Source organism: Accipiter gentilis, chromosome 9 (assembly GCF_929443795.1).
Source record: "Accipiter gentilis chromosome 9, bAccGen1.1, whole genome shotgun sequence".
Classification (NCBI taxonomy): domain Eukaryota; kingdom Metazoa; phylum Chordata; class Aves; order Accipitriformes; family Accipitridae; genus Astur; species Astur gentilis.
Window position 1 is genome coordinate 34,473,202 of NC_064888.1, and position 24,957 is coordinate 34,498,158.

Consider the following 24,957-nt stretch of genomic DNA (forward strand, 5'->3'; position numbering starts at 1 on the left):
ATTTTGACTTTGGGGTGCTTACTCCAGCCCCTCAAACTTGGTGCAAAACTAGTCAGGAAAAAGACTCGGGAGGCAACAAAAACCTCCATGCACAATTCCTTAACGATTCAACTGCTAGAAGCATTTGTCTGCCAAACAGAATCCTCAAATTGCTCTGACTTGTACAAGGCATTAATTCAGGTTCAGTATTCACAAGGGCTGTAAAAGTTTCTTTTTCAAACACCTACTCCAACAAGGAGTGGAATCCTAGGAATGAGCATGCCAATCCAAGACAGTTAGCACTTTCTGCGGTAAGGAGTGCTATCATAATGCATTATGTAAAATAAAAACAATGCCATATTTCAGTGAATGTACTGAAAGAATTGTGAATCAGTATGAGAACTCCCCCCCCCCCCCCTTGGAGTTTCGCAATCATTTCTCTCAGAAGACAGAAATAAAACCAAAGTGACTTCACATTACAGAGCTTGTCACTCAAAGACAAGGATCTATGTATACTTACACTGATCATTAAAGAAACGTTTTCCCAACAAAAAATGGCACTGAAGTTTTCAGATGAGCTGTTCTGGGGAGTTGGGGGATGATTCTTTATGCATGATGCAACTTTTGCACATCCTGTAAGTTTGGAACAGTTTTTATTTTAGTGCTTAAAATTATACCTGTGTGCCTGCATGCAACCACACACTTCAGTATCACAAATACCAAGCAGATACAGGAAAAGCAGCACTGATAATCTGGTAGGATTCAGGGGAAAATAATGCAAAGTGAAACTTACCTTTCTGCTGCCAGTACTAACATTTGCCCTTCTTGTTTTTCCAGAATTCATGTAACAACCCTGCAAACCCAAATGCATTGTAGGGGACTACATGGAAAGGAACCACTTCTGTGCTTTGACCACGTTTTGAGAATTTGCACTACCAGGATGGTGAAGCTATCTTATACAATCAACATATACAGAACATTCACCAAAGATATTACAGACAGGTTTCTCAGATTAACAACTATGGTACTGAAAAGAAACACATTTTGCTCAGAAAGAACACACAAGCTTCATGTAGGTTCTTTATTTAAAAAAAAAAAATCAGAAAATCTTGAGTGGAAAGTAGGTAGCATTGTCTTTTATAAAAATCATTCTCAGAAGTACATCTGCTGCAACAGCCTGAGCCAATCCTCTCTCACAAGGTAAACTCTGTTTACCAGATTTGAATCACAATAGCCAGTTCTGTCTCATGAAACGAGCTTCTCTGAAGCCTGAATTGACAGCATGTGACATATGTTTAATACAGTCTCATTTATTACAATAACTTCTTTTCAGAAATGATTAAGCCAGAGGCAGTTTCTTCCCCAGCATTATACATCTGGGCATCTCTATAATGTTAGGAAAATTAAGAATAGAGAAAAAGGAGTAAATAAAAATAACCAGAAATATGCATTTGGAATAAAAGTTATTAATTTATGGGAAAAATAAGTAGTAGGTACAGGAAGAAGCAAGGTGCCTTCCCCCCCCCCCCCCCGCCCCCAAATTCAGCTTTCTCAAGAGAATGGCAGCTTAGTCCTCCCTAAAGAAAGCTCCATGGAAAAATGAGTTAAATAAAACTCACAGGAACTCACAATTCCCACTCCAACCTACCTCCTTTGAAATATATATATTCTTCCTTATATTTATTTATGTCTACTGCCCTCAATCATCCAGTCTCTAAAATGCTTCTCCATCAAGCTTCTGGCTCTCCAGTCACCAACATTTACAGTGGGGATGATTTTCTGTGGCTTCAACCATTGAACAAAACGCTTCATTTCCAGGTAACTGCTGTGTTCACTGTAAGGAATCCCTGAAATGAAACAAATCATACCAATCTGTCAGTCTACTTAGCTTCTTGCCAAAATACTTTTTCAAGCTTTCCAGCTAAGAAATACTTTAGATTTATATTTTTTTTTAAAATTCATATTTGAGATCTAAAGTTTATAGATAAGGTAAAATGAAAACCTGGGATTTTCCTTCTGGAAAAATTACCTTGCATTAAGTTACCAAGTCATTCATCAGTACAAACTGAGCGACACCAAGAATTTGGTTAAATGAATGATAAGAGATTCAACTCCACCCACCGATAAGAACTGAGAGGAAGACTCACAGTCTCTCACAAATGAGTAAGGTGTGGAATGAAATCTTGGCTCTGGAACTGCACTGCCACCAGCATCAGCTGGGCCAAGACTTCACCCCTGAACTCTCTACCTATATCAGAAAAAAGCCTCTTTTTGCACGAGGAGGACAGGAGCAAAATGTATGTAAAACCCTGTATTTACAGTGTTCTCAATTACTCAGTTCACAGATCTCTCCTGTAGTGACCATCTGTTCAGTTTCTCAACAAGTTATCAGAAAAAGCATTGGTTACAAAGAACAGTAGGAGTTTCCAGAATAAAAATATGAAAGGCATCCACACAAAATTAAATGTACTGAATCTTTAACACTCTTATACCATATATGGTGATCTTTCCTCTTGTTTGAGGTTTGATATCCACCAAAGAAAGGCATGAATCAGAGTAGGTCCACCCAGTAGGTTTGAAAGCCAGAACTTGATCAAAATTCTCGGAAAACTTATTCAAGTGATCTTGCAAGGCCTGTGAAAAGAATATAGCATATACTTAATAGCATTAAATAGCTCATTAGTCTAAAGGTTGGAGATTTCATGATGGAGAGAATTCAGACTAAATTTTATTTACATATCTTGGTATTAACTTTTTAAATACCATCTGCCTTGAAATTACTAATGATACATATTTACATCTACAGAGCACCTTGTACCTTAGGATCTCAATTGCTTCATCTGAATAAGCACATATTAACAGCTATGCCTTACAGATCAGAACACATAAGGCATAATCACATCTTATAGATCTTGCTCCCCAAATCATTCATTTTCTCTTCTCAGCTGGAGGTCAGCACTCTTGCAGCTGAGTGGTAATATAAGGTGGTGAAAGCCTGCTTCAGTGCAAAATCATCTGTTTAAATTAAAGTGCCACTGAGATCCTGACATCTGCTTATGCCCAGAAGAGCTCAGAGTTAATTAAGCAAGTGACCCCAAAAATTGCAGCAATCTAGTGCATGAGTTTGAGTATTACTCTGAGCACTAAACCATGTTTTACCATGACTCCATTCATGATAGGAAGGAAACTACCTCTCATCTCTTCACTCTAAAAAAGTTAACTTGAAAAAGTTTCCAAGCTGGCTAAGTTAGCCTTCAGCGTTGTTTAAGCTAGGATCGGGAAAAGGATGAGAAGGAAGCATAAGGAATGTACAATCCTATTCCTGGATAAAGTGAAGTCAGTATTATTTCAAACCAAAAATAGAAAATCAATTTCATGTGTCCTGTATAAAATCTTAAAGGCATATTCTCCATTTGAAAGCCCCTACAAGACTATAGAACTCAAAATCATTAACTTTTTATCAGCAGCAGGAAGAAGAATACAAAATAAAAGATTGGTTAAAAAAAGGTGGAGAGAGGGGAATAGGTAGGCTGTGATACAACACTAACTAACCTGTCAGACACTTGAAAGTTATTAAGCAGGGAAGCAGAAAGCTGCCTGTGACACTGCCACATTTAACAGCACCTTCAGTGCAACGTCCAGTAGCAACATAGAGAATCCATCAAACTAGGCACGAGAAAGAACAGAAAAACGCTACCACAACACACTTCTCATTCAGCAACAGCAATTATGGCTAGCTGCCATGACTCTTAATACACTGCAAATGTTCAGTACTCACTAGATTAACAATGTAACTGTAGCAGCCTAATTCTCCTTCACACTTCATTTTGGGAAGATTAACACAGCTTAAGGTAATAATGCTCATATTTGCTCCCCTTGCTCTACTGAAATCTAAATACAGTAATTCAAATACAATGATTATTATATTAACCAATGCTAATGTGCTTTCAAATTTTGTTATAAATAAAACTTTCACATTAAGGATGCAATTTCAATCTCATAAAAAATTATTTGTGCATTTCAGTCACAGGCACTTTCAAAAATCTCACCTCAATGCTAGTATAAAACATTACTGAGCTAAGCAACATAAAAGAGGTACACAGACCTGAAGACCCCAGTTCTCTGGCAATCTTCCACTGCATATTCAAGTGACAGAAGCCTTAATTTTTGACTGTTACAAAAAATTGTTTGTTGCAAAAGAACCATGCATGCATTTTAAAAAAGATGGCCTCTTTCCATAAAAAAAAATTACTACAGTATTTATTCACAAGTCCACTTTAAATACACATTCTAATTTTTTCTTTTATTGCTTTAGCCAACACTGTTCTAAACCATCATCCTTTTAAAATAGAAAATATATTTCACTGCTAAGTCAACCTTCTTCAATCACTGTGGCAGCGTGTTATCTACAGTGTCACTGAAGTCAGCAATACACGCGAACAGATTCCATAAGGTAGGAGAAGACTCAAACATGACTGAATAATTTACAATCAGCCTTAACACCACTTAAACTCGTTTGGCTTATTCAAGAACAGCTATTATTCACTACACACAGCAGACATTGTATTTTACTGGAGTAAAACCAAGTATTGCAGTGAAGTACCACAACTTTTTTTTAAATCTTTTCCTTTTCATATATCAAATCCACTTGCAATATTGCAGCAATTCATGTTTTGTTTTTATAAATATTTTAATTAAAAAACCCACACATATAAAAAGTATACATATTTTTTAATTTTTAAAATTTATGTAAATGTTATCCATTAACAATACCCAGAGCACAAACCTACAGCATGTCATCTCACTTTCGAGCCAGGCAGCACCAGAAGAAAGTTTGATACCAACTCCTAATAAACAAACTCCTCAAAAACCCACAGCTATACATAGGAAAAAAACAAATGAACAAAAAGAACCCCCCCCAACCCAACAGTAATACAACGCAAAAAACTTACTCCTCTGCCACTGTATTTTCACTGCCTCTGGTCCCCTATGGCTTGCTCTTTCTAGTTTTACCCTTCAGACTTCACACGTCTCAGGGAAACACTCATTTCAAGTACTGGTTCTTTTCAAGGGGGCAGTCATAAGGCCTGGATAATATATATCAGGTCTAGTGATACCTGGCCAGGTATTCAATATTATGAATGGGACTGCTTTCATCCTAACTACAGATCGAGACCATCTATGTGAATTTATAAAGCAGAAAAGATATGCTTTCTTCTCGAACTTGTTTCTTCAACAAATTTTTGGGACAGTGACACAACTCCTGATACAGCAATAGAAAATTGCCCATAATTCAATATTCAAATACACATTTGAAGATAAAAAGTGATGGAAACATTCAAGCCAGGCAGCACAGTTTCCCTCAGTGTGGCTGCATGTGTATAGAAATGTGCACACCTTGACAAAAGACAGCTCAAGCAGAAAGGGGAAACGCACCGTACATTATTGTCACCAAGTCTTTGGCCAAGTGAAAATCTAGGGTATAGCGCATATTCTGAGGATGCTGTGGGTTTACAAAATCATCTTTCAACCTGTCAGAAAAACATTCACTGATCCACCTGTTTTTCATAGTGGATTTAACACAATCATGGTCACTATTCATTTTTGTTTGCTTCAGTTCTAGGCAGAAGGTACCAACATCAGTCTTTAAACTCTGGTAACTAGGGGAAGGACAGGGAGAAGTTTCTGTACTTTTCTAAGCACCTGTGGCTTCTGGGTGAGTGATGTTCCCTGCTGAATCAATACAGTGTTTATAAATCATATATGAACAGCTAAGCTAGTTGTTCACAAATAATAAATCAGCTGACTCCAAAGTGAAAAAACATGCTTGATATTACTCCTGAAAATCAACATGGAGAAAAGCAGATTTCAGATAGCCCCAAAACTGGAACTAAGCAGCTGGACAATGCCATCAAAAGGAAAAAAATGTTCACAACATAGAGACTGCAAAAATACTTCTAAAATTCCTGAATATGCAGTCAAAAAAATATCAATTTTATTTAAAAAATTATAACATTTTCCAGCAATCTGGAAACTCAATGATTGGGGAAAAAAAAGCCCCTGTTCACAGTAGAAAGCCTGCGAACAAGGAAGTACATGCAGGAGCATCTCAAAACCATGAACTCATTTCCCTTCCATTGCAGGTAGAAAGGAAAACTGTGGGAATCTAGATTTAGTCTTGGGAGCAGTCAGCTATGGAAACATGGAAGCTTTCCTTGGGCAGGCACAGTTTTATCAACAGTTACTGCAAGCCAGGCTTCAACTGTGGTAAGCACATGTACCTTATGCAGCTTTTTTTGGTTCTTTATCTAGAAACGGACCAGAGAAGTTTTTCAATAATAAAAGGCAGAAGAATCATGCATACAGTTCTTAGGACTATGGGTTTTTTTCTATTGGTGAAGAGCGTAACAGGGAAAAAAGGGTATAAAACTGGGGCTTCTAGGAGATACTATACCACCAGGGTTTGGCTATTTGCATTCTACTAAAAAGGCAAGTGATGTACAAGATCACAAATGTACTCAATTTACTAAATAAGGACTGAATCTGAGCTTTTGAGTGAGAATACTCCCATAAGGATTTCATGGATTTGTAGGTTCACAGCTGAAACTACACAAACAGGAAATTAGCCCAAATTAAGAAGTAGGATTGTGTTTTTGAGTACGGCTAGGGATCAAATAAAACAGATGAGGTAGGAGAGGCCCAGAAGATAATGAAGACATTGGCATTTAGTGATGAGGATGACTAAAAAACTTCTGGCTTTCCCAGTAATGAGCCAGTAATTCAGGACAAAACCTGTATAATCCAGCACAAGACAAAAACATGCAACTGGAGATGATGACATCAACATTTACACGGTCTGCAAAACCAGGATGATATCATTCATCATTCTTTAACTAGAACGAGATTACAAGTGATCAGATAATCTTAAAAAATATTGTCTTTTCTGAGATCATGTTTAGTAATGCTGCAGGAGCAGAAATAACATAAATGGTCATACGAACTCATTTTAAGCATTTAACATTCTCCACATTTTACTGATACTACATTCCACCTGGTTATTAATCTAGCCACTGGCATCATTGGATCTTTAGCACTCTGGAAGCCTACCTAGCATGCCTAGCTTACAGGGACACAAAATTACTAATGACAGCATGAGACCACATTCCAACAACCACACATGTGAAGTCAAAGCCCCAGTACAGAGGCCCATGGCTGTTACACTAGGACTCTTGTCCACTAGATCACTGTGCCTTTAATCTTTCCTGGCCCTTTCCAGGGTCCAGGCATCACTCCTGGCACACTGTAGATTCGTCCAGAACCTCCTATTCTCAGGGATGAGACCCTGAGCATGATACAACTGCCTCTCTCTGAGAAGCAAGGCTGTCTAGATACGCTTGTGGTATAACCACACCCTCTGTCTGAAGAAGACCAACTACACGACTACTCCATATGCGCTAGGACACGACAGTAGAATCACATAATGACACAAAAATCTGCAGAAGAAACTAATATATCTTACTGTTTAAAACATCATACCACACTAAAAATAAATTCATACACATTTCCGTTACTCATTTTCTGCCCCACTGTGGAAAAGATTATAGAACAACATTCAAACATTAAGATATTAAGTTCCATCTCCTGCAGCTCCCATCCCAATGATATAGTCTCTTTTTCTCCTTTTTAGGTCAACTCTGACCTTGACTGGTCCTGCAGCTAAATACCATCTTGCTCTGAAGGATTTGCTTGAGATGGCACAGCAGGCCCGAAGCAAAGCAGGAAAATGAATCCAAGTCTGAAAGGCGTAAGCGACCACTGTTTTTCTTCCAGGCTACCTTTAATCTAGAGCCTGCTGCTTTGCCTTAATGCCACTCTGTTTTGTAGTCTATTTAGAAAAACTTACTTTCCCCCAGGAATTAGTCACCTTTCCAAACTAAGAAATTCCCATAAAAACTCTCAACAACAAAAACCCGCTGTCTCAAATCTCAACTGAAATGTGCATTTGAAGTCAATTTAGATGAAACAATGTCTTAAAAGAAACTGTTTTACTTGCTTTTGCTACAACTATTAGAGAATATGGTGTCCTTCAATTCACTCAGTGTGTATATTTGTTTATGTGTGAGTTTTCATCGACTTTCAAGTATCCTTATCCCCACGTAAATCTTCAGCACAGAAGGAGAGAGAATATTCTTTTAAAAGATGAAAATATGGTTATAAATACATGGAAATTGAACTGAGAGGAACATGGAGAACCCTATTCCTTTTTTATCAAACACCAGACTGGAAGTTTGCCACGTTCACAGGCTGCCTCAAAACAGAATCTCACAGGCAGAATATCCTTTTAGTCTTCCTACATCATACCAGGTAAAAGGCTGAAAAACAGGGACTCCATGTCACAACATATTAATTGCGAATAGGACAGATCCTGCAGTCGTTACATAAATCTACTTCAAAAAGGCCCGCAAAAAGCAAGCCTTTGAACAAACCTCATCTTATCTTGTAGAAGCACTGCATTGAAGTGAAATTACACTTTCTGTGCATCATGTTTGGAGACAGATATTAATGTTTAATTGCATTTCATTTTCAATGTATTGCTACATGTCAAAACTTTGCTAAATAAATATGATCTGACAAGAGGTTAAAAAGCACCAAACACAACACTGGTTGGGAGGAGCCAACAGTAAGATTCGCCAGCAGGTTAATCAACAGAGTGTATTTTCTGCACTTACCTTAAAATTAATCTGCATCATGGGAAGAACGTGAAGCAAAGTACCATCCCAGTCCACACTGATGAGGGAATTAACAGCTGCTGACTCCAAGCACTGCAGTGTTTTGTACTTATCACGGGACATACTTGCTTTTGAGCCCAGGACTTCAGCAATTGCTTTAAGATTAATTGAGAAGAAATCAGACAAAGAAAATTGTAGGAGTTCATTTTTTGCTTGTTTCGGAGATATGCCTAATTATTGCACTGGATCATTTTTACTGTTGAAAAAAATCCATATTCAACAGGATATAGTGTTTCATATTCTAAAATTAAGAAGAGAAACCTGTAATAGCTGTTAAAAAACTCTGGCTCCTGTATTTTAGCAGCAGAATTGTGTACGACAATTGGAAAGAGAAGGAGAATAGAAGTACTTTGGTAAGTTCTAAGTCATACTTCTTTGGTAGAATGTTACCGAAGTGAACCAGTATTTATTGCAAAGATGCCAGAAACACGTGCAGGTTTTGGAATATGCGACAAATGGCCCACGTTAAAGACAGACTAAATTTCAATGAAAGTTAAGTCTTGTATTGATGACTTTAAATACACTCAAAAGCACAAATGGTACACAGCTGCTTGCTCTAGAGTAGACATTTGGGCAATCTTGCCGGTTCCTAATGCTGTAACCGAGTGAAGCATAGCACACAAGATTTTCATTAAGTCAGAAAAGATGTGTTTTGGTTTGGGGAATGCTTTGTCAAAATTGATTTCATTAAAACTGATTACTATAAATGTTTAGGAAGATATGTAATATAATCCTGGAAAAAAACCTGTTAGCAAAATAGAAGTTTAAGAATAATTATATCCCTTTGCTGTTTTTTGACAACATAAAATTACTAACACCAAAAATGTCACAAAGACCTCTTTTTTTTTTTTTAATTGCCCTCAGCTATTTTCTCACCACAATCAATTAAATAGGTTTGTTCATTTAGTATCCAAATTGGCCTTCTGGATATTCAGGGGGTTGTAAACATGGCAGAAAAATATTTCTTTCAGAAAGTTAAAACATTGATTAGAAAACTAAAAAACTAGCAGTAGAATTATTATATTTAATTTCTTTACACGATATCTGACTATCAAGACTAAGCGACCCCTTATATCTTCACGAAAGAGGTCTTTTAACGCAGATTTAGATATTTACTTAGTTATTTGATCCAGTACACTTTTTTTACATACCTAAAAAAACTTTTTCTTTTCCAATGGAGTAGGTGCCACAGACGACTAGAGTACGTGGGTTTAAAGTCACTGTCTCAAAGGCAGTATTGACTGCAAACTGGATAACCTCTTGTTGAGAAGGAAAAGTGTATTCAGGACTACAGTATCTGGGGCATGGAAACAAGATACACGCTTCGTTACACAAGATGGAAGACATCTGAATTCACCAAGAAGGCCCTCAAAACTGCATGCACACAATAACAAAGTAATGAAAAAGATTTATTAGAAACCACTGAGGTGCCCAGATGACACTGTTGCAATAAAATTTGCAATAAGTATATCAGTCTTTCTTCTACAACTATTCACTCGTCTGACACTGACACTCAGTTCTGCAGTTTTTTCTCTATAAATACCAATTGCTCTTTCAAGCTAGATATTTGTATCACATACTAATTACATCCTTATGTCTATTTTTTGTCATGCACACAAACCATAACATAAGGCATTATTCATTTGCAGAAACATATGGAACAGAAATAAAAGACTGCAGCTGGGCATTAGTCATCATATGCAGAAAAACAATTTTATATACATGAGTCAGAGAAAGGTCTAATGAAAACCTGGACGAATGATTTAACCATTTGGCATTCTTTCACTCTTTGAATTCTTCCACACCCCTCTTCATAATAATGTTGAATCCACAGAATACCAGTGTTCATGAACCTCTTGTTTTAGAGCTGAACACTCAATGTATGAATTCTGACACCCAGAATTTAATACCACTTATAAATAATAAGGTCATCTCAGCAAATACTTCAGCATCTTCTCCACCACCCACTTTTATTCTCTCATGTAACAGCGTAACAGATGAACAAACTAGACATACATGGACTTTCAATAAATACCTGATCTTATTCAACACTAAACAGAACTAACAAGTGTTAAAACAGTAATGCCATTTATACTTATGTTTATTTGGTTCATATAAAGTCTTACTAAATTGAAAAGAGGGTTATATTGAAAAAAAAAAAATTAAACACAACTTACGTGGTATCAAGGTAAAGGGTGTGGACTTGTTGACCAATCAAAGCAGGGTAGCGCTCCATAGAAGGATCTGCCCTGAAGTCTCCTGTGTGCAGAATAACACTTCCACTTGGTAGATGGAAAAGGATCATTGTTGCACCTGGACAACTGAAACAAACAAACAAAAAACCCCATACAAATTACGTTAGTTCTCTATACTAATAAACTGCCTTAAGAGATACACCACCCTTCAGTTAGCAGGAAGGTGTGCAGAACAGCATTTTAAATCACAGCTACTATGCAGCCTAATTTAGCTCTATAATTAGCAAAATTCCTGATTTCTAAAGGAATTCTGAAGCTAATCTCATGGCCATAGACAAGCTAGACTTGAATTCTCAGCTGAGATGGAGAGAAGGAAAAAACCACACCAACAGTGAAGTAATCAAGCATTAGCCGCCTTTTTCGGATACTGTGTCTTCTAGGTACAACAAAGATGCTGCCTCAGTTGCAATCTCTGAGGTTCTATTACTTGATTGAAAGAGGAAACAGCACACCAAAGAGAAGCAGCATTCTTATTCAGGAGAAACAGAATTGTGTTATTGCAGATGCATCTTCATTCCTGCAGGACTTACTGAAGCATTTCCTTTTAAATTCTATTTGCAGATTTTAAACATTATCCTCCATCCAGAATTCCCTGGCTAGAAATACAATTCTCCTATTGGCCACAAGAAATCCATTGTACCTTCTGCCATTCCTCGCCAAAGCTGGCTGAAGGGCAAGAGCTCAGACTGGAAAACCAGAGTGGTACTATTTTGGACATGAATCATCTGTAAAGAGTAAATGAAATCTCAAAAAAGGAAAAACTGGCATGAATCAGAGCTAAGATGACAGAATTAGTGGACTCTCCAAGAAGTTGAACATTGTACCTAAAGTTTATATGCCTTTCAAATTGAAGCAGAGGATCAGAGACAGAAACAGGAAAAAACGAGAAGTGTCCAAATTACATAAGCAACAAGGCTTCCTTCATTCCCAGAAAGGATTCTCAAAGGACTTCATGGAATCTTATCTCTCCAACTATAAACAAATCCTACGATAAGTAATATTCAAACCAGCTGTGACACAGTGCTGCATTTCAATATATACTTCAGGGAAAGGACTTTTCTTCTAGCCCATAGCCAAATAAGGTACCAAGAGGCAGAACAGCAAGAGCACACAGCTGGAAGTCAGGTGCTACTGAACTTTAAATCCAGAATCACCACACAGTGCCAGCATAATGCTAGACAAAAACCTCAACCTTTATCACCGAATCCAGTAGAAGTCTTGTTGCACATTTCAACAGGCTTTTCTTTAAAGTTCACTTTTCAAAATGTTGGCTAGGTTTTGTCTCTCCCGGAATCCACATTTTTCTTTATCTGAAGATTTCACTATCTTCAGTTAAAGCTACAGAAACCTAACATATTCAATAATCAAATGTAGGACATTCCCTACTAGACATCAAAAACTAAAATGTCCAGTCCACTAGAAAAACCATTCAAATAAACTTAAAAATTACAGAGGTATGTGTAGTTAACACTACATATGCATTACAAGCAAATAAAATAAAGTTAAACTAAAATTATCAAAAAAGCCTAAGTTTCATTTTCAAAAATAACTCACCTATTTCAAGAGCTAACTACTTGCAAGAAATTTAGGCTCCTACATGTCTAGTTCACTTCTGAAGAGAAAATGTACATTACTAAGCCGACTCAGGTATATGAAGTATCTTTACCCTTTCATTTTTTTCATATCCACTGAAACCTAAAAATCATGAAAACATAAACTGTATCTGTACAGCTATTCATCTTTAATATTCTATACATACAAATATTCCACAGCAAATGCAATGACACATACTGATTGGCATCGACCAACATCACTTTGATCCCATTCACTACACATTCTGTGTCCATCGGCAGCATGTGGATGTACTGCTCTTTGACTCCAAGTTTGCTCTTCACCAGATTGCCAGTTATCTGTAACAGGGAAAAGATTTAGTATGGAATATGAACAAAATCTAAAAAAAGCCTTTGTTTATTTTAGAAACAAAGGCTCTCAAAGCCAGACTGTCTGGCTTAGAGAGAAACTATGAGATCCTGGGTATAATCAAGCCTTTCAGTAGCATTTCATCTCTCAGAAAGAGAACTGAAAAAAGCTGTCTTAAAAAAGCAAACTCTGAAAAACCTGTCAACAGGTTACGGATTGGAATCAGAGAGGAGGCAAACAGGGGGGAATAACATCTGTTACAGACTGCCAAGTCAAGAAGAGGAGGTGGGCAAAGACTTCTTTAAACAACCGGAGAAATTTCTAGGTGATAGGCCCTGGATTTCATCATGGACGACCGCAGCCACCCCAACACCTGCTGGAAGAGCAAAACGGGACACAAGGATTCCAGGAGACTTCCAGAGTAAATCAGAAATAGTTTTTTGATGGAGGTTCTGGATGGTTTGATTAGGCAAGGTGCCCTACCATGTTATGAGTAAAGAAGAGTTGGTTGGACATATGATAGCTAATGGCAGTCTTGGCCATTCAGCAGCCTGAAGCACAGGACACACAGGACTGGGCTAGAACTACTCAATGTACATAACGTGGAGAAGAGATGGCTTAAGCAGAATCTAATTTCAGAATTCTCTCACTTAAATAGAGTTATAGAGAACATAGAGACATATTCTTTCCATGATGCACACAAAAAGAGCAAGGCACAATCTCAAGTTGCAAAAAGGGACATTGCAATTGTATATTAGGAAAAAATTTCAGAGTCGGTAAGCACTGCAACAGGTTGTGAGGAGATGTAGTGAAACGTCCTATTTTCAAAATTTGACCAACAAAGGCTCTCTGCAGTCTGATCTAACTTAGACCCACATTGCACAGGAGATAAGTCTATATGACCTCTAGAGATCCTTTTAAACTTTAATTTTTTCATGGTATATAGACAGGGAATTTTCACTGATAATCTTCATCAGTCAAATCAGGGTAAGAATTTCTCACAAGGGAAACCCAGATTCCCCTATACATATCCAGTGTGCCTAACTGACCCAACAATGGAACCTCTGATCTTCTATTTACTTTCATCAGTATAAAAGTGATTATAATTGCATATGGATTTTATAATATTTATTAATCTTGGAAAACCTTACCTTATTACAGTAGATTGGAAACATGAAGTTTTTTGTTAACCCACAATAGTGATCAGAGTGAAAATGAGTAAGGAAATAAGCTGTGCAGCCTTCAATTTCTCCATACTGGAAGGCATCAACTGTAAAACCAGTTCCTACAGCAAAAATAGAAAAGAAGCCAGTCAGTAGACATGCATAGATCAGAACTAGTTTCTAATTAAATTTTCTTTTGTTCTTTCTTCCAAATTAAAAGGGAATACAGTTACACTGCATACAGTTGAAGGAGCCATTTAAAGATAAGCATGGTTTGCATGAGTCAGCAGTCACAAAAAACATTTTCACTTATTAAAATAAAAATTTAAGTGTCCACACACAAATACTTTCACAGGTCTCCCAAATATCTGTTGTTCAGCTGCCATCCTACACAGATGGCAACTGGTTAAGCAAATAAAACACATTTATCTGCATACAGCTGGTATTTTTGAAAGTTCATGCAGACTAAAATGTAATACCAACATCTTAACACAAAATAAAACAGATAACCAGAGCTTAACATAATGAATTTTGCAATCAAACTGCAATTTTTCAATTATTCTACATTTAATATTCCTCTTAAAACATGCTACCATATAATTATCAAGCAAGCAATCTGGGGTCTTTGAATACATCCGCTGAGATAAAACATGACCGATATGCCATTGTATGCTTTCAGTGAGGACCTGTTTGTATAAAGATGTTGTATAAAGACAGCTGCATAGAAGATAGCCTTGTTCTCTGCAAACATAATTTTTTTAGAAAATGCAAACATGCTGACAAATGGTCCTTTCACACTGGGTTACAGTTTCATAAAACAACCAAACAGTGCATAGAACTAATTCACCTGGCAGCACTCAAATATTTTTCATTTTATGTTATGCAAATTTCCTAGATCTTCTAGAACTAGAAATAGTTTTACCTGAGGCTAGAACTTCAAGTATTTGCAACTCCAAAAACATAGCAGTCTGCTAACTGAAAATCACAAACCAAAAAATCCCAAAGTGTTTGAGAGGTACCAGACTCAAAACTTCAGGGAGGCTTAAATATACTAGGCCACGGGGATAAACACATATCATTAGCAACATAGGAAATACAGTCAAATATACTTCAAATGTAGTAACAAAATTCAGAACAAAGATAATATGGATAACAACAAAGCAACTTTAAAATTACATCGTAGGCATAGGAGTCTGCTCTTCAAATTTATCGTATATGGAAAATTCTCTAAGTCCATGGAAGCCGTGATACTGGTGTAGTCCCACAAAGATTTACAGGTCAGTCTTCAAGCAGCAGCTTGGCACTTAGGATCTCTAATATATTTCTATTTGGCTTCCTCAAATATCCACCTAAGACTAAGACAGTCCTTTAGTGGTAAACAGAACTGTGAGGATCTGAAGCCTTTTAAGCCGCTGATCCATCACCCTGTAATTTATGTAATTGCTTGAGGATATTCTGATAAATTCTTGGCTGTTTCCTTAACTAAATTCTTTCTGCTTGGTTTTCACTTCTTTGTTTTGACAGTTGTAGTAAATCATTTTTCTAATACTATTGAATTTCAAATGCAAAATTAAACTCAATTCCTTTAACTTAGTGTAAGGAAATAATTGCTATTGACAGCCCTATTTTGAGGCACAACTGAAGTGATGTAAAAGATTAAATTCAGGAATTAGGACTGAATATTAACAAGGGATATATTCAAAACCATGTAAGAAAGTAGATCCATCTTTCAATACTGCTTATGCTTTTTGCTCTGTCAAAAACATTCAGAAATCAGCCCCTGAAGTAATTTTCCTGAGATAACTATTTCACCAACTATTTTCAGCCACTGCTGACTGGTTCTACAATCACCTTCTTTCGGAAACCTGCACCTACACAAGATTTTATCAACTTAGGTGGAGGAAAGAAAATTCATTACGAGCTGCAGTTTAAATGGGTATGAAGAGTGAAGAATACTGAAGCCTAAAATTAGGTAAAAAAATACAACACTCAAGCCAAAATTAACCTCTGCAAAAAGCAACAGTTACTTCTCACCTGGTATTTTCTTGTAGAAAGGGCAGTGTTTTTTTCTTGTGCCTTCACCTGTAGTAGATAATTCTTTAAATTTTTTTCTCCACCTTTGTTTGCCACCAGAACTTACATCTGCAAAGGCTCCATTTTTACTTGAACTTTCTGTAACTGCTTCTACATCTTCCACAGACCCTTCAGCTTTCCTTTTTTGCTGTCTGGGCCTCTTTCCATTGGGAGTTAGTGAACTTGGTATCTGCTTTCCCTCACTCAAACATGTCTCTCCTTTGCTTTCCTCTTTTACTTTGGGTTTTAACCCAAAGAAAACACCAATGTCCATTTGTTTGAGTTCTTTGGCAGAACTGGATTTAGCATTCATACTTGCTAAAGAAAGAGATGGTACTGTTTTAGAGATTGGGCTGGGAAAGCACACTGCAGCTGTATTAAGATTTCCTTCTTTCTCCACTACCGACTGCAAACTCTCCTGGAGAGCTGTTTTTTCAATTGCATTGGCAGTCATTTTATCTGTATTAGTTAAAATATTACTTTGGTCCCTGAAAACATTACTTTTCTGTGTCAGAAGAGACCCAGCATCTTCTCTGACTAGCAATGGTGATGTCTCAGTAAAACTCAGGTATGCAGAATCCAAAGCACAAGCACCAGTATTTTCTGACTCTGTGTTACCTGCTTTAGCAGCAGAGGAAATCAGTTCTGGCTGTTCAACTTCCTCACACTTAAAAGGAAAAGAGGATCCACTGGTTAGCGCCTCTTCCTGATGCTGATTGTCTGCACATGTTGAATTACAGAACTTGCTGTTCATGTGACTCTGAGAAACAGTTTTTACACTATGATTTAGATGGTTCAATGTATTTGCTTCCTCACAGTCGTTTTTTTTAATTACGAAACTTCCTATTTTGCTGTGCTCATACTGAGGCTTCTGCTGTAAGAGAAGTCCATCAAATGTTTTAAACACCACGGAATTAGATTCTTCATCTTCAAAGTTCCAGACTTTGAATGATTCATTTTGTGATATTTTTAATTTCTTCTCCTCTTCCTCAGTTTCCTCTTCGCTTTCCTCAAAAGTACTAAGTGGAGAATAAGAAATTTCACAATCACTGAAGTCCGCTTTTGACTGTAGTAGACTTGGCTGATTTGTATCTTTCTGACTACACAGGTCTTCTTCTGTTCCACTTTCTTGAGAAGATGCAAAGTCATAAAACTCAAATTTACAACTATCATCTGTGGTCTGTGTAAGCTGAAATGTCTGTTGAGGCTTTTGAATATCTGCAAAAGAGGAAGTACTTTCACTGATTATATTTAGAGACTTCATTTGCGGTGATCTCTGTACCATCAATGTACAATCATCACTTGGGACACTTGTTACATTATTAGATGGTTTCTTATTCTGTGAGATTTCCTCTACATGACTTGGGGAACAGCTGGGCTTTGCAGCAGTAGAACATGTCATCTTTCTCTCCAAAGTGTTTGCTGAAGAGTTTACAAGATAATCTCCTGCCCTGCTTGCTGCAAGTAGAAAATGGCTGTAACGCTTGTAGTGGGATGGAATGGTGGAATCGCACAGTAAACCATCAGGACACTCTATGAAAAGAGTTAAACAGAGAAGTAATGTCAGTATTTTTGCAAATACAGTTGGCATAATTATTAAAATAAAAATCACACGTGACACACAATTTAAAAGCTTTTTTGTATAAATGCAGCTCTCGGGGGAAGGCAGCACAAGTAAAAAGTAATTTTGAAGCCGCCAAGACCTCCTGCCCTGAGCTGGCTAGAAATGAGAATGCTCCCAAGCTAAAACCAAACAGCTGCTCATACAGTCCTATGCGTGAATTACTACAGCCCTCTAACAACAAGAGTACTTAACCTTGTTTGAATGCTGTGCTAATGTAATCTCATGGTTTCTAGTTTAGAATTGTCTCACGTGCAAGCAATGAGCTCAGAGCAGTAGCACCAGAAAAGGCCAGTAGACATGATTCAAAATAAACTCATATCTTAGGTCTGAACCAACCTGAAATTCCATTTCAAAATGTCTGCTGGGTTACACATTAAATTAAAAAAGGAATGTATTTACTTATGTGAAAAAAGTATTCAGGATTGAGATACCAGCAAAAATCTGTGGCTGTTCCCTAAGCCGCCTTTGTTGAGAGTTTGCTAGCCTAACTTTTGAGGACTTTAAGGTGAATGCATAAATCAATCAGAAGGATTTTTCATCTGTTAATTATGGGAGTAAGAGAAGGAAATGAGGTGTTAACACATCTGCCTTAAGTTAAAACCACTACCAAAATCGGGATTAAAGGACTCACATTTCATTGTTCTGAAGAAGAAACTTCAAGGAAAGTTACAAAGATACAAAAAGGGAAATGACTGTGTGACAGCCTTTACTCAAGTTTCCTGACTGTATGCTTTCTTGTTTTTCAAAAGTTATGAGGTGTCTTAAGAACATAAGTTGGATACCTGGATCTGTTCAGACATAGTGTTTCCCCACATGAAACTAGCAATTGGAATGAGTCAGTTCTACCTCTCTTGTACAGAACTCAAAACAAGACTGTGTTGTTTTATGATACAGGAATGTTCATGTATAATTTTGTATAAAATTTCTAAAGCATACTGGACCAGCGGCTAACATTTCAAGAAAATTAGCGTAACAGACTGATCTCAGCTTCCAACTATCCATGGACAACTGGACAAATCACACAGCAACATGGATACAGGTTAAGAAAATTTATACCTAAGGAGAAAGAAATTTGGTGTCAAAAGTAGCAGCCTCTTAAATGAAGGGTTTTTTGCTGACACTGACTTAGTAACTGAAACAGGTTCTATTATTTTAGTGGTAAACATGCACTTTCAATTTCTTCAATAAACAACTAAAACTGGAGCTTGATAAACAACCATGAATCTTTATCACCACTCTACAAAGTTTTGAGATTAGATTCTGATATGAGATTTTCATGTCAGATTTCCATGGTCTTCACAAAGAACCAAAAATCTCATACAAAAATAATACTGATAAATGATCAGTAATAACATTCTAAAAATCATACCAACTACCACCTCAGATTTTGAGCTAAATATGAAAACCAAGGTTTACAGCAACATTATGTGACAAGCCTTTTAACTTTTCTCCAAAGGCTTTTTTCTTACTCTATTCATACCTTTTTCAATGGATCCCAAAGTATCCAAACATTCAGCAACATGCCATCGAGGTGTCTGGACCAATAGCAAAGAGAAAGGCATCTGGCAGCTCGGACAGTATCCATCATGAATAGGCTTTGCATTTTGTGAGCTCTGTTCCGTCAGGCTACTCACGCTTTCCTGGGAGTGCACACTGCTGTCATCTTTACATTGATCTACATCCTGATTTGGCCTCGATCTTGGCTCCGTTTTCTGAAGTGTATCAGTTTTTTCTATGGATTTTTTTTTATTTCTATTTTTCTTTCTTTTTGGCCTGCACTTGCTGTCACTTACGTTCTGCACAGGTGTAGAGATGCTCTCTGAATTACTCTGACACTTTTGCTTCCTAATGGACTTGTACTCCCAAATGTCCTCTTCCAATAAAGCATCTTCAGACATGGCAACACATGAAATATTCTCCTTCCTTTTAAGCAACAGTTCACAAATCTAGCTTTCCCTCCGTTAATATGTTTTCTCTTCCCTCCCCCCTTCACTAGCTGAAAAAAAGCACCTGAACTCCATTTTAAAAAAGCAACACTGGGCCACAAACCAAACAGCAGTCCGGGATGGGACAGAAGCATGGTGGATCCTAACCCAAAAAAGTAATTTAATGAGAGTCTCTTCCAGTATTTGTTGTAATTACTCCTGTTAAACAAAACCCAACTCTGTAAGATGCAGAGAGACTTGCAGGGTGACCCATTTCCTTCAGCTATCCCTCTCCTCAGCACCCAGCCCGGCCTCGGAAGGTGAAGCCCAGCTAGCCCCGCTCCCCTGCCTGCCACCTCGCTGCCCCGAAACACGAAGATCTCAAAAGAAAACGACGAAGAGTTCAGCTACGGGATCGCTGCCGGGAGTCACCACACGGCGAAGGCATACACCGGCCCGGCGCTGCCGGGCGGGAGGCCCGCGCTTATGTCCCGCCGCCGCGGGGCACCGAGGGCGGCTGCCTCCCCGACAGCCCCCCGACGAGGGCACCGAGGGCGGCTGCCTCCCCGACAGCCCCCCGACGAGGGCAGCTGCCTCCCCGGAATCTCCCGCCGTGGGCACCGAGGTTCACGGGCGGGGGCCTCTCCTCAGCCGTTTGCCGCCGACGGCAACGCATTCGCTTCCGCAGTTTCGTCACCAAGGGCGGTCACTCAACTTTCCGTTTCTCTCATAGCATCCCCCCCCCCAAAAAAAAAAAAAAAAAATAATCCCACCGTTTAAATTATTGGTGCTTGCTTTGGACTTTGTCCGGTGCTGCCCGATTTTCACGTCTGTTCCACTTGCAAATAAAAAAAGTAACTGGGCGGGAAAAGCAGTCTGTGTTGAATCTGCTGAGCTGGAATCACCGCGAGGGATTTCTCCTCACGACTGTGCTTCTGTGGATATCAAAGCTATGTAAAAACACGAAATTAACGAGAAGGCCCCCCCTTTAAGACAGACGAGTTATTGCGTATTTGGACTTAGGCTTGGGGTTTTGTGTTTGGTTTGTGGGGTTTTTTTTAGTTACAGCTTTCCTCCCCCGCCTTGCGGGAGGTGCCGAATGTGCGGCGGTGGAACGGCAGGCCGGTAAACAGCGGCCCGTCGCGGCGGCGGGCTCGCCCCGGAGGCGTCATGGCGGCGGGGGGCCTGGCGGGGCTCCTGCCCGCCCAGACCCAGCTGGAGTACGCCCTGCTCGACGCCGATACCGCCCAGGAGAAGGAGAACTTGGTCTACCAGTACCTGAAGAAGATGGACAGCCGGGAGCGGGACCTAACGGTGCCCGAGCTCGGCGGAGGTGGGTGGCGGGGCCCGAGCGGGTCAGGCCCCGCGGCGGAGCGCGGTTCGGTGTCCCGGGCCCGGCGGCTGCGGGGCCTCCCCCGGTGGAGATGGCTGAGCTCTGGCGCTCACCGTGTGGCGTTTTCCTTGCGGTGCCGCTGCCTGCGGGGGCCGCGTTCGATGCTTTTTTTTAAAAAGGCGCTTTTCGTTACAGGAAACGTCACTCCTGAAAGCACCAGGAGCGAAGGACAATTAAAAAGAAGCCCTTTATAAATGCTCCCCTGCTGCTGGTTGCAGAAACCCGTTCTTTAAAGCCTGTCTTCTCAATCTCTGCTAGCTTCATTAATATTTTTAAGTAAAGCCTCTCCTTTCTGTGCAGTATATTGATACCTCTCTCCTCTGGTCATAGTGAGAACCTTAACCAACTCTCGGAGCTTTCCCCTGAGCTCCCTCGGTTTCACTGCAGCCGCTCAGGATGTTTCCCAGCAATTTCTCCCTGTGACTTACCTGTGCTTGTCAATTTTCATGTCCCCGATAATACAAACTGTGCTGGAGAAGTCACCCTCTTTCAGTGGTGCGCCCATTTCCCTTTCACACGTTTCTGTATCTCTTCTTGTGCTAAGTGTGAAATCAAAGGTTAAGTCTTGTAAGATCTTGCAAGTCCTGCTCAAGGTCCTTTTAACCTTAGTAAGGCTCTCGGCAAGTGTGGGAGCTCACATCTGGCTGCAAGACAGAGACCTCCGGAGGTAAACTTCAGGGTTAAAATCACATACCTATGGTAGGAATGAATTCTGATTTTTAACCAATGGAGCAAAGTGAATGCTCTTTCTGTCTAGATTTGGACCCTGAATTGAATTTTTGCTTTTGTCATTAATATTGTTTCACTTTCTGTGTTCTGTCAAAGCTTATTTTCTACTCTAAAAAGAGCTCAAATAGGTAGCCAATATTTTTTCCAGTATTTTTTATGAAAGGTATTTTAATTCTAGTGAAAAGGGGAGCAATGCCATAAATAAATAACCTTCTCTTTTCTTTTAAAAAGTAAACAGTAAAGCCCTTATACTGTGGGAATAATGCATATACCTGATAAATTATTCTCATTATTGTCACCGAATCTGAATTTGTGTGCATCTGTTGATAAATGTATGGAGGTAGAGATCAATCCTCCTCCTAGTGAAACTGAAAACGAGCTTCCTGCTGACTTCAGCAGCAATAACTTCTCCTGGGGCAGTAAGAAATTCGTTTGCTGAAACTGTTAGAGTGGAAGTTTTGAGGATTTTTAGATTAGTCCAGGTTGTCAAAAATTTAGTTCAGCTTTGCATTGTATCACATCTATCTCCCCCCCCTCCCCTTATTCTCAGAAATGTTAAGTGATAATAACAGCAGACCGTATTCTAGGATGTTTCTTTCTCATCTTGATACCACAGTTACCAGTGAGAAAAGAATGCTTTAATGTCTCATATCAAGTGGTTAAAATAAATGACCAGGAGTACTACCGGGAATATCTGAAAAGGTTGTATTTCTTCCCATATAACAGGATTAATTTTTACCTGTCATTTCAAACTTTGAAAATCAAGATCAAAACTATAAACACAAAATTTTTTTAATCATCTCTGAAATTAGTTCTTTACAAAACTGTGGGAAAAATCATTAAGAGTTTAACAGATTTTTACTTTACTAGCATTTATGTGAGTTTTAAATAATTAATTGCTACCCATATGACATCGTTAGGGGTTGAATAATGTAGATCATGTTTTAAAATGCATGAAAATTCTTCTGAGGCTTGCATGTTCTTTCAATAAAAATATATTTAAATATATCAACTGGACTTTCAATATTATATTAAATCTTGTTAATAGTATTTCTTTTCATTTACTAATTATGAAGAATTAGGGAACGTAATGATGAGTTGGATAAATACAAGACTTTTGGTTTGCTTTTCTACCTGTGTGGAAAGGAATGTTGAATTTTATTTTTATTTTTTTAAAGTGAAATGTAGCAGGAACGTTTGGTGGTGTGCAAATTAGTTATAAGTGTCTGCCTTTCCCTACACTTCCCCTAACTGGGTATCACTGTTCTCTGAATTCCAGATCTACAATGGTTAAACACTGCAGGTCCTATTTCTCTTCACAAAGACCTTTGTGGAAAAGTTGTGGTGTTGGATTTCTTTACTTACTGCTGCATCAATTGCTTGCACCTGCTGCCTGATCTCCACGCATTAGAGCGCCAGTACTCTGATAAAGGTAAAAGTGCTTTGGCTTGCTTGGAATAGAATTTACTGGCAGTGTTGCAGGCAGAGTAGCTGAGTCACTTTGTTGCTGGTTACTAAACAGCTGGCAAAATTTCAGGGGTGCCTAAAAATGTCTTCTAATCTTTTAAGTAGCCTAAAAAAGGTGACTGTGTATACTCCCATCACATTTTTAAATGGGGTTAAATAAGGTATCTGTTGTGTCTGCATAATTAAAGAAATAGTATACGTGCTTAAAGCCCAAATCTGATATCCTCATAAATAAGGCTATTTGCAAAAAGCTACACAAGGATGTAAGATACAGGCTCAAAGTTAATGTAAGTATGTAACCCTCTACGCTTGAGGTAGGAACCAACTCTGAGAAGACTATAGTAAAGGTGGTAGAATGAATATAGTTAAGGCTACTTGTTTTTTCCATTTCAACTGAAACAACAAAATATGTAAACTTGATTTAGAATTTTTTTGGTATTGGCATCACTTTATATACCATTAGTAGTCTTGTATTCTGGAGAGGAAATTAAGGTCTTTAAATTCACATCTGAGATGAAATCTATCTCTCTGAGTGAATAAAAATGCAGGGCAATTACTATTTAGAATGCAGTCTCTTGTCATCATGATGACTTGTCAGAGATAAGCTGTGATCGTACACAGAATGTATCAGCTACTCACTTATCTTGGATATTTTAATAGACTGAACAGTAGGATGGAGAACAGTGTTACCTTCAGCCCTAAAAATATTGTATTAAATGCAATATATATATATATGTAGTAAATAACATTATCTTATAATGTTTAAGTCTCTGATTCTCTGTTGGCATTTCTCATCATTTTTAATTTTGGCAGCATTTATTTTCATGCGTTACCTTCTTTCACTAGAAAAAGAAATTACAGTGCCTTTGAAATTTCAAGTTAACTTTAAGTAGCTCACATATATTGTAGGTTTACATAGTGCTTTAGAGAAGACTCAAACTAATTTTTCTACCTTGGAAAGCTTAGCTGTTTGCTTTGGAGAAATTTGAGATCCAGTTTAGTGTTTCGGATATGAGGAACTTTATCTAATAAGGAAAAACTGTCATGGCATTTTTGGGGAAGGGAGGCAGTTGTAACTGGAAGCTGATTAGCAAATGATAAATGGATTGCTGTGGATATCAGGCATGCTGGGAAGAAGGTCTAGATTGAGATTTCGGATTACATTGATCATATAATGATCTTTAAATTATAAAAATTGTATAGTATAGTGTTATTGTATTAATATAGCTGTCATATCCTTAATCTGTTTTCTAAGACCAAGCTGTTCAATCAGTTGGTAACAAAATACTCATTTTAACAACCTCTTCGCACAAGCTTTCTCTTTAAAGTATTTGAACATCTCTATACTGGTGTAGAAGAGGCTGCAGTACTCTGAACTGAACTGGAGTCCACTTGGAGACACATTTTTTGTCTGAGTTGTATTAAACTTCCTGTCATAGGAGCCCTTACTTGAGGAAAGTACTTTGCTGATAGGTGATAAATTCTTTTTGTGTTTGAGCTATCCTAGTAAGTTGGTTTTGGATTTGAGCTATCCTGTTCCTATAGGAACCGGAGAGAGAAAAAAGATACTTGGGATGAGAGTGGAGGTAGAAGGAAAGAAGAGCAGGTGTGTGCAACATTAATCTTAAATTTAATCCATT

General features: G+C 38.2%; 2 protein-coding genes across 2 annotated transcripts in view; one reads left to right on the forward strand and one right to left on the reverse strand.

Moving 5' to 3' along the window:
* Window positions 1–1,061: 1,061 nt before the first annotated feature.
* On the reverse strand, window positions 1,062–20,383 carry DCLRE1A (DNA cross-link repair 1A). Its single transcript, XM_049810889.1, has 9 exons — window positions 19,284–20,383; window positions 16,141–17,712; window positions 14,095–14,228; window positions 12,815–12,933; window positions 10,946–11,089; window positions 9,920–10,065; window positions 8,709–8,863; window positions 2,472–2,613; window positions 1,062–1,826 (listed from the first exon to the last, which is right to left on the reverse strand). The coding sequence occupies exons 1-9, from the start codon at window positions 19,699–19,701 to the stop codon at window positions 1,660–1,662; spliced, it is 2,997 nt and encodes a 998-aa protein (XP_049666846.1). The 5' UTR covers window positions 19,702–20,383; the 3' UTR covers window positions 1,062–1,659.
* A 133-nt stretch (window positions 20,384–20,516) lies between these two features.
* Window positions 20,517–24,957, forward strand: part of NHLRC2 (NHL repeat containing 2) — a 31,854-nt gene continuing 27,413 nt past the window's right edge. Inside the window, exons 1-2 of the mRNA XM_049810138.1 lie at window positions 20,517–21,061; window positions 23,130–23,282. Coding sequence (XP_049666095.1) covers window positions 20,899–21,061; window positions 23,130–23,282 — 316 coding nt within the window. The 5' untranslated portion in view covers window positions 20,517–20,898. The remainder of the gene's footprint in view (window positions 21,062–23,129; window positions 23,283–24,957) is intronic.

Coding starts and splice junctions, on each gene's coding strand:
- DCLRE1A (XM_049810889.1), bottom strand. CDS start 19,701: ATGTCTGAAGATGCTTTATTGGAAGAGGACATTTGGGAGTACAAGTCC. Junction 12,934..14,094: donor TTCCAATCTACTGTAATAAG/GTAAGGTTTTCC, acceptor TCCCTGTTACAG/ATAACTGGCAATCTGGTGAA. Junction 8,864..9,919: donor AAAAGAAAAAGTTTTTTTAG/GTATGTAAAAAA, acceptor TTAATCTTAAAG/CAATTGCTGAAGTCCTGGGC.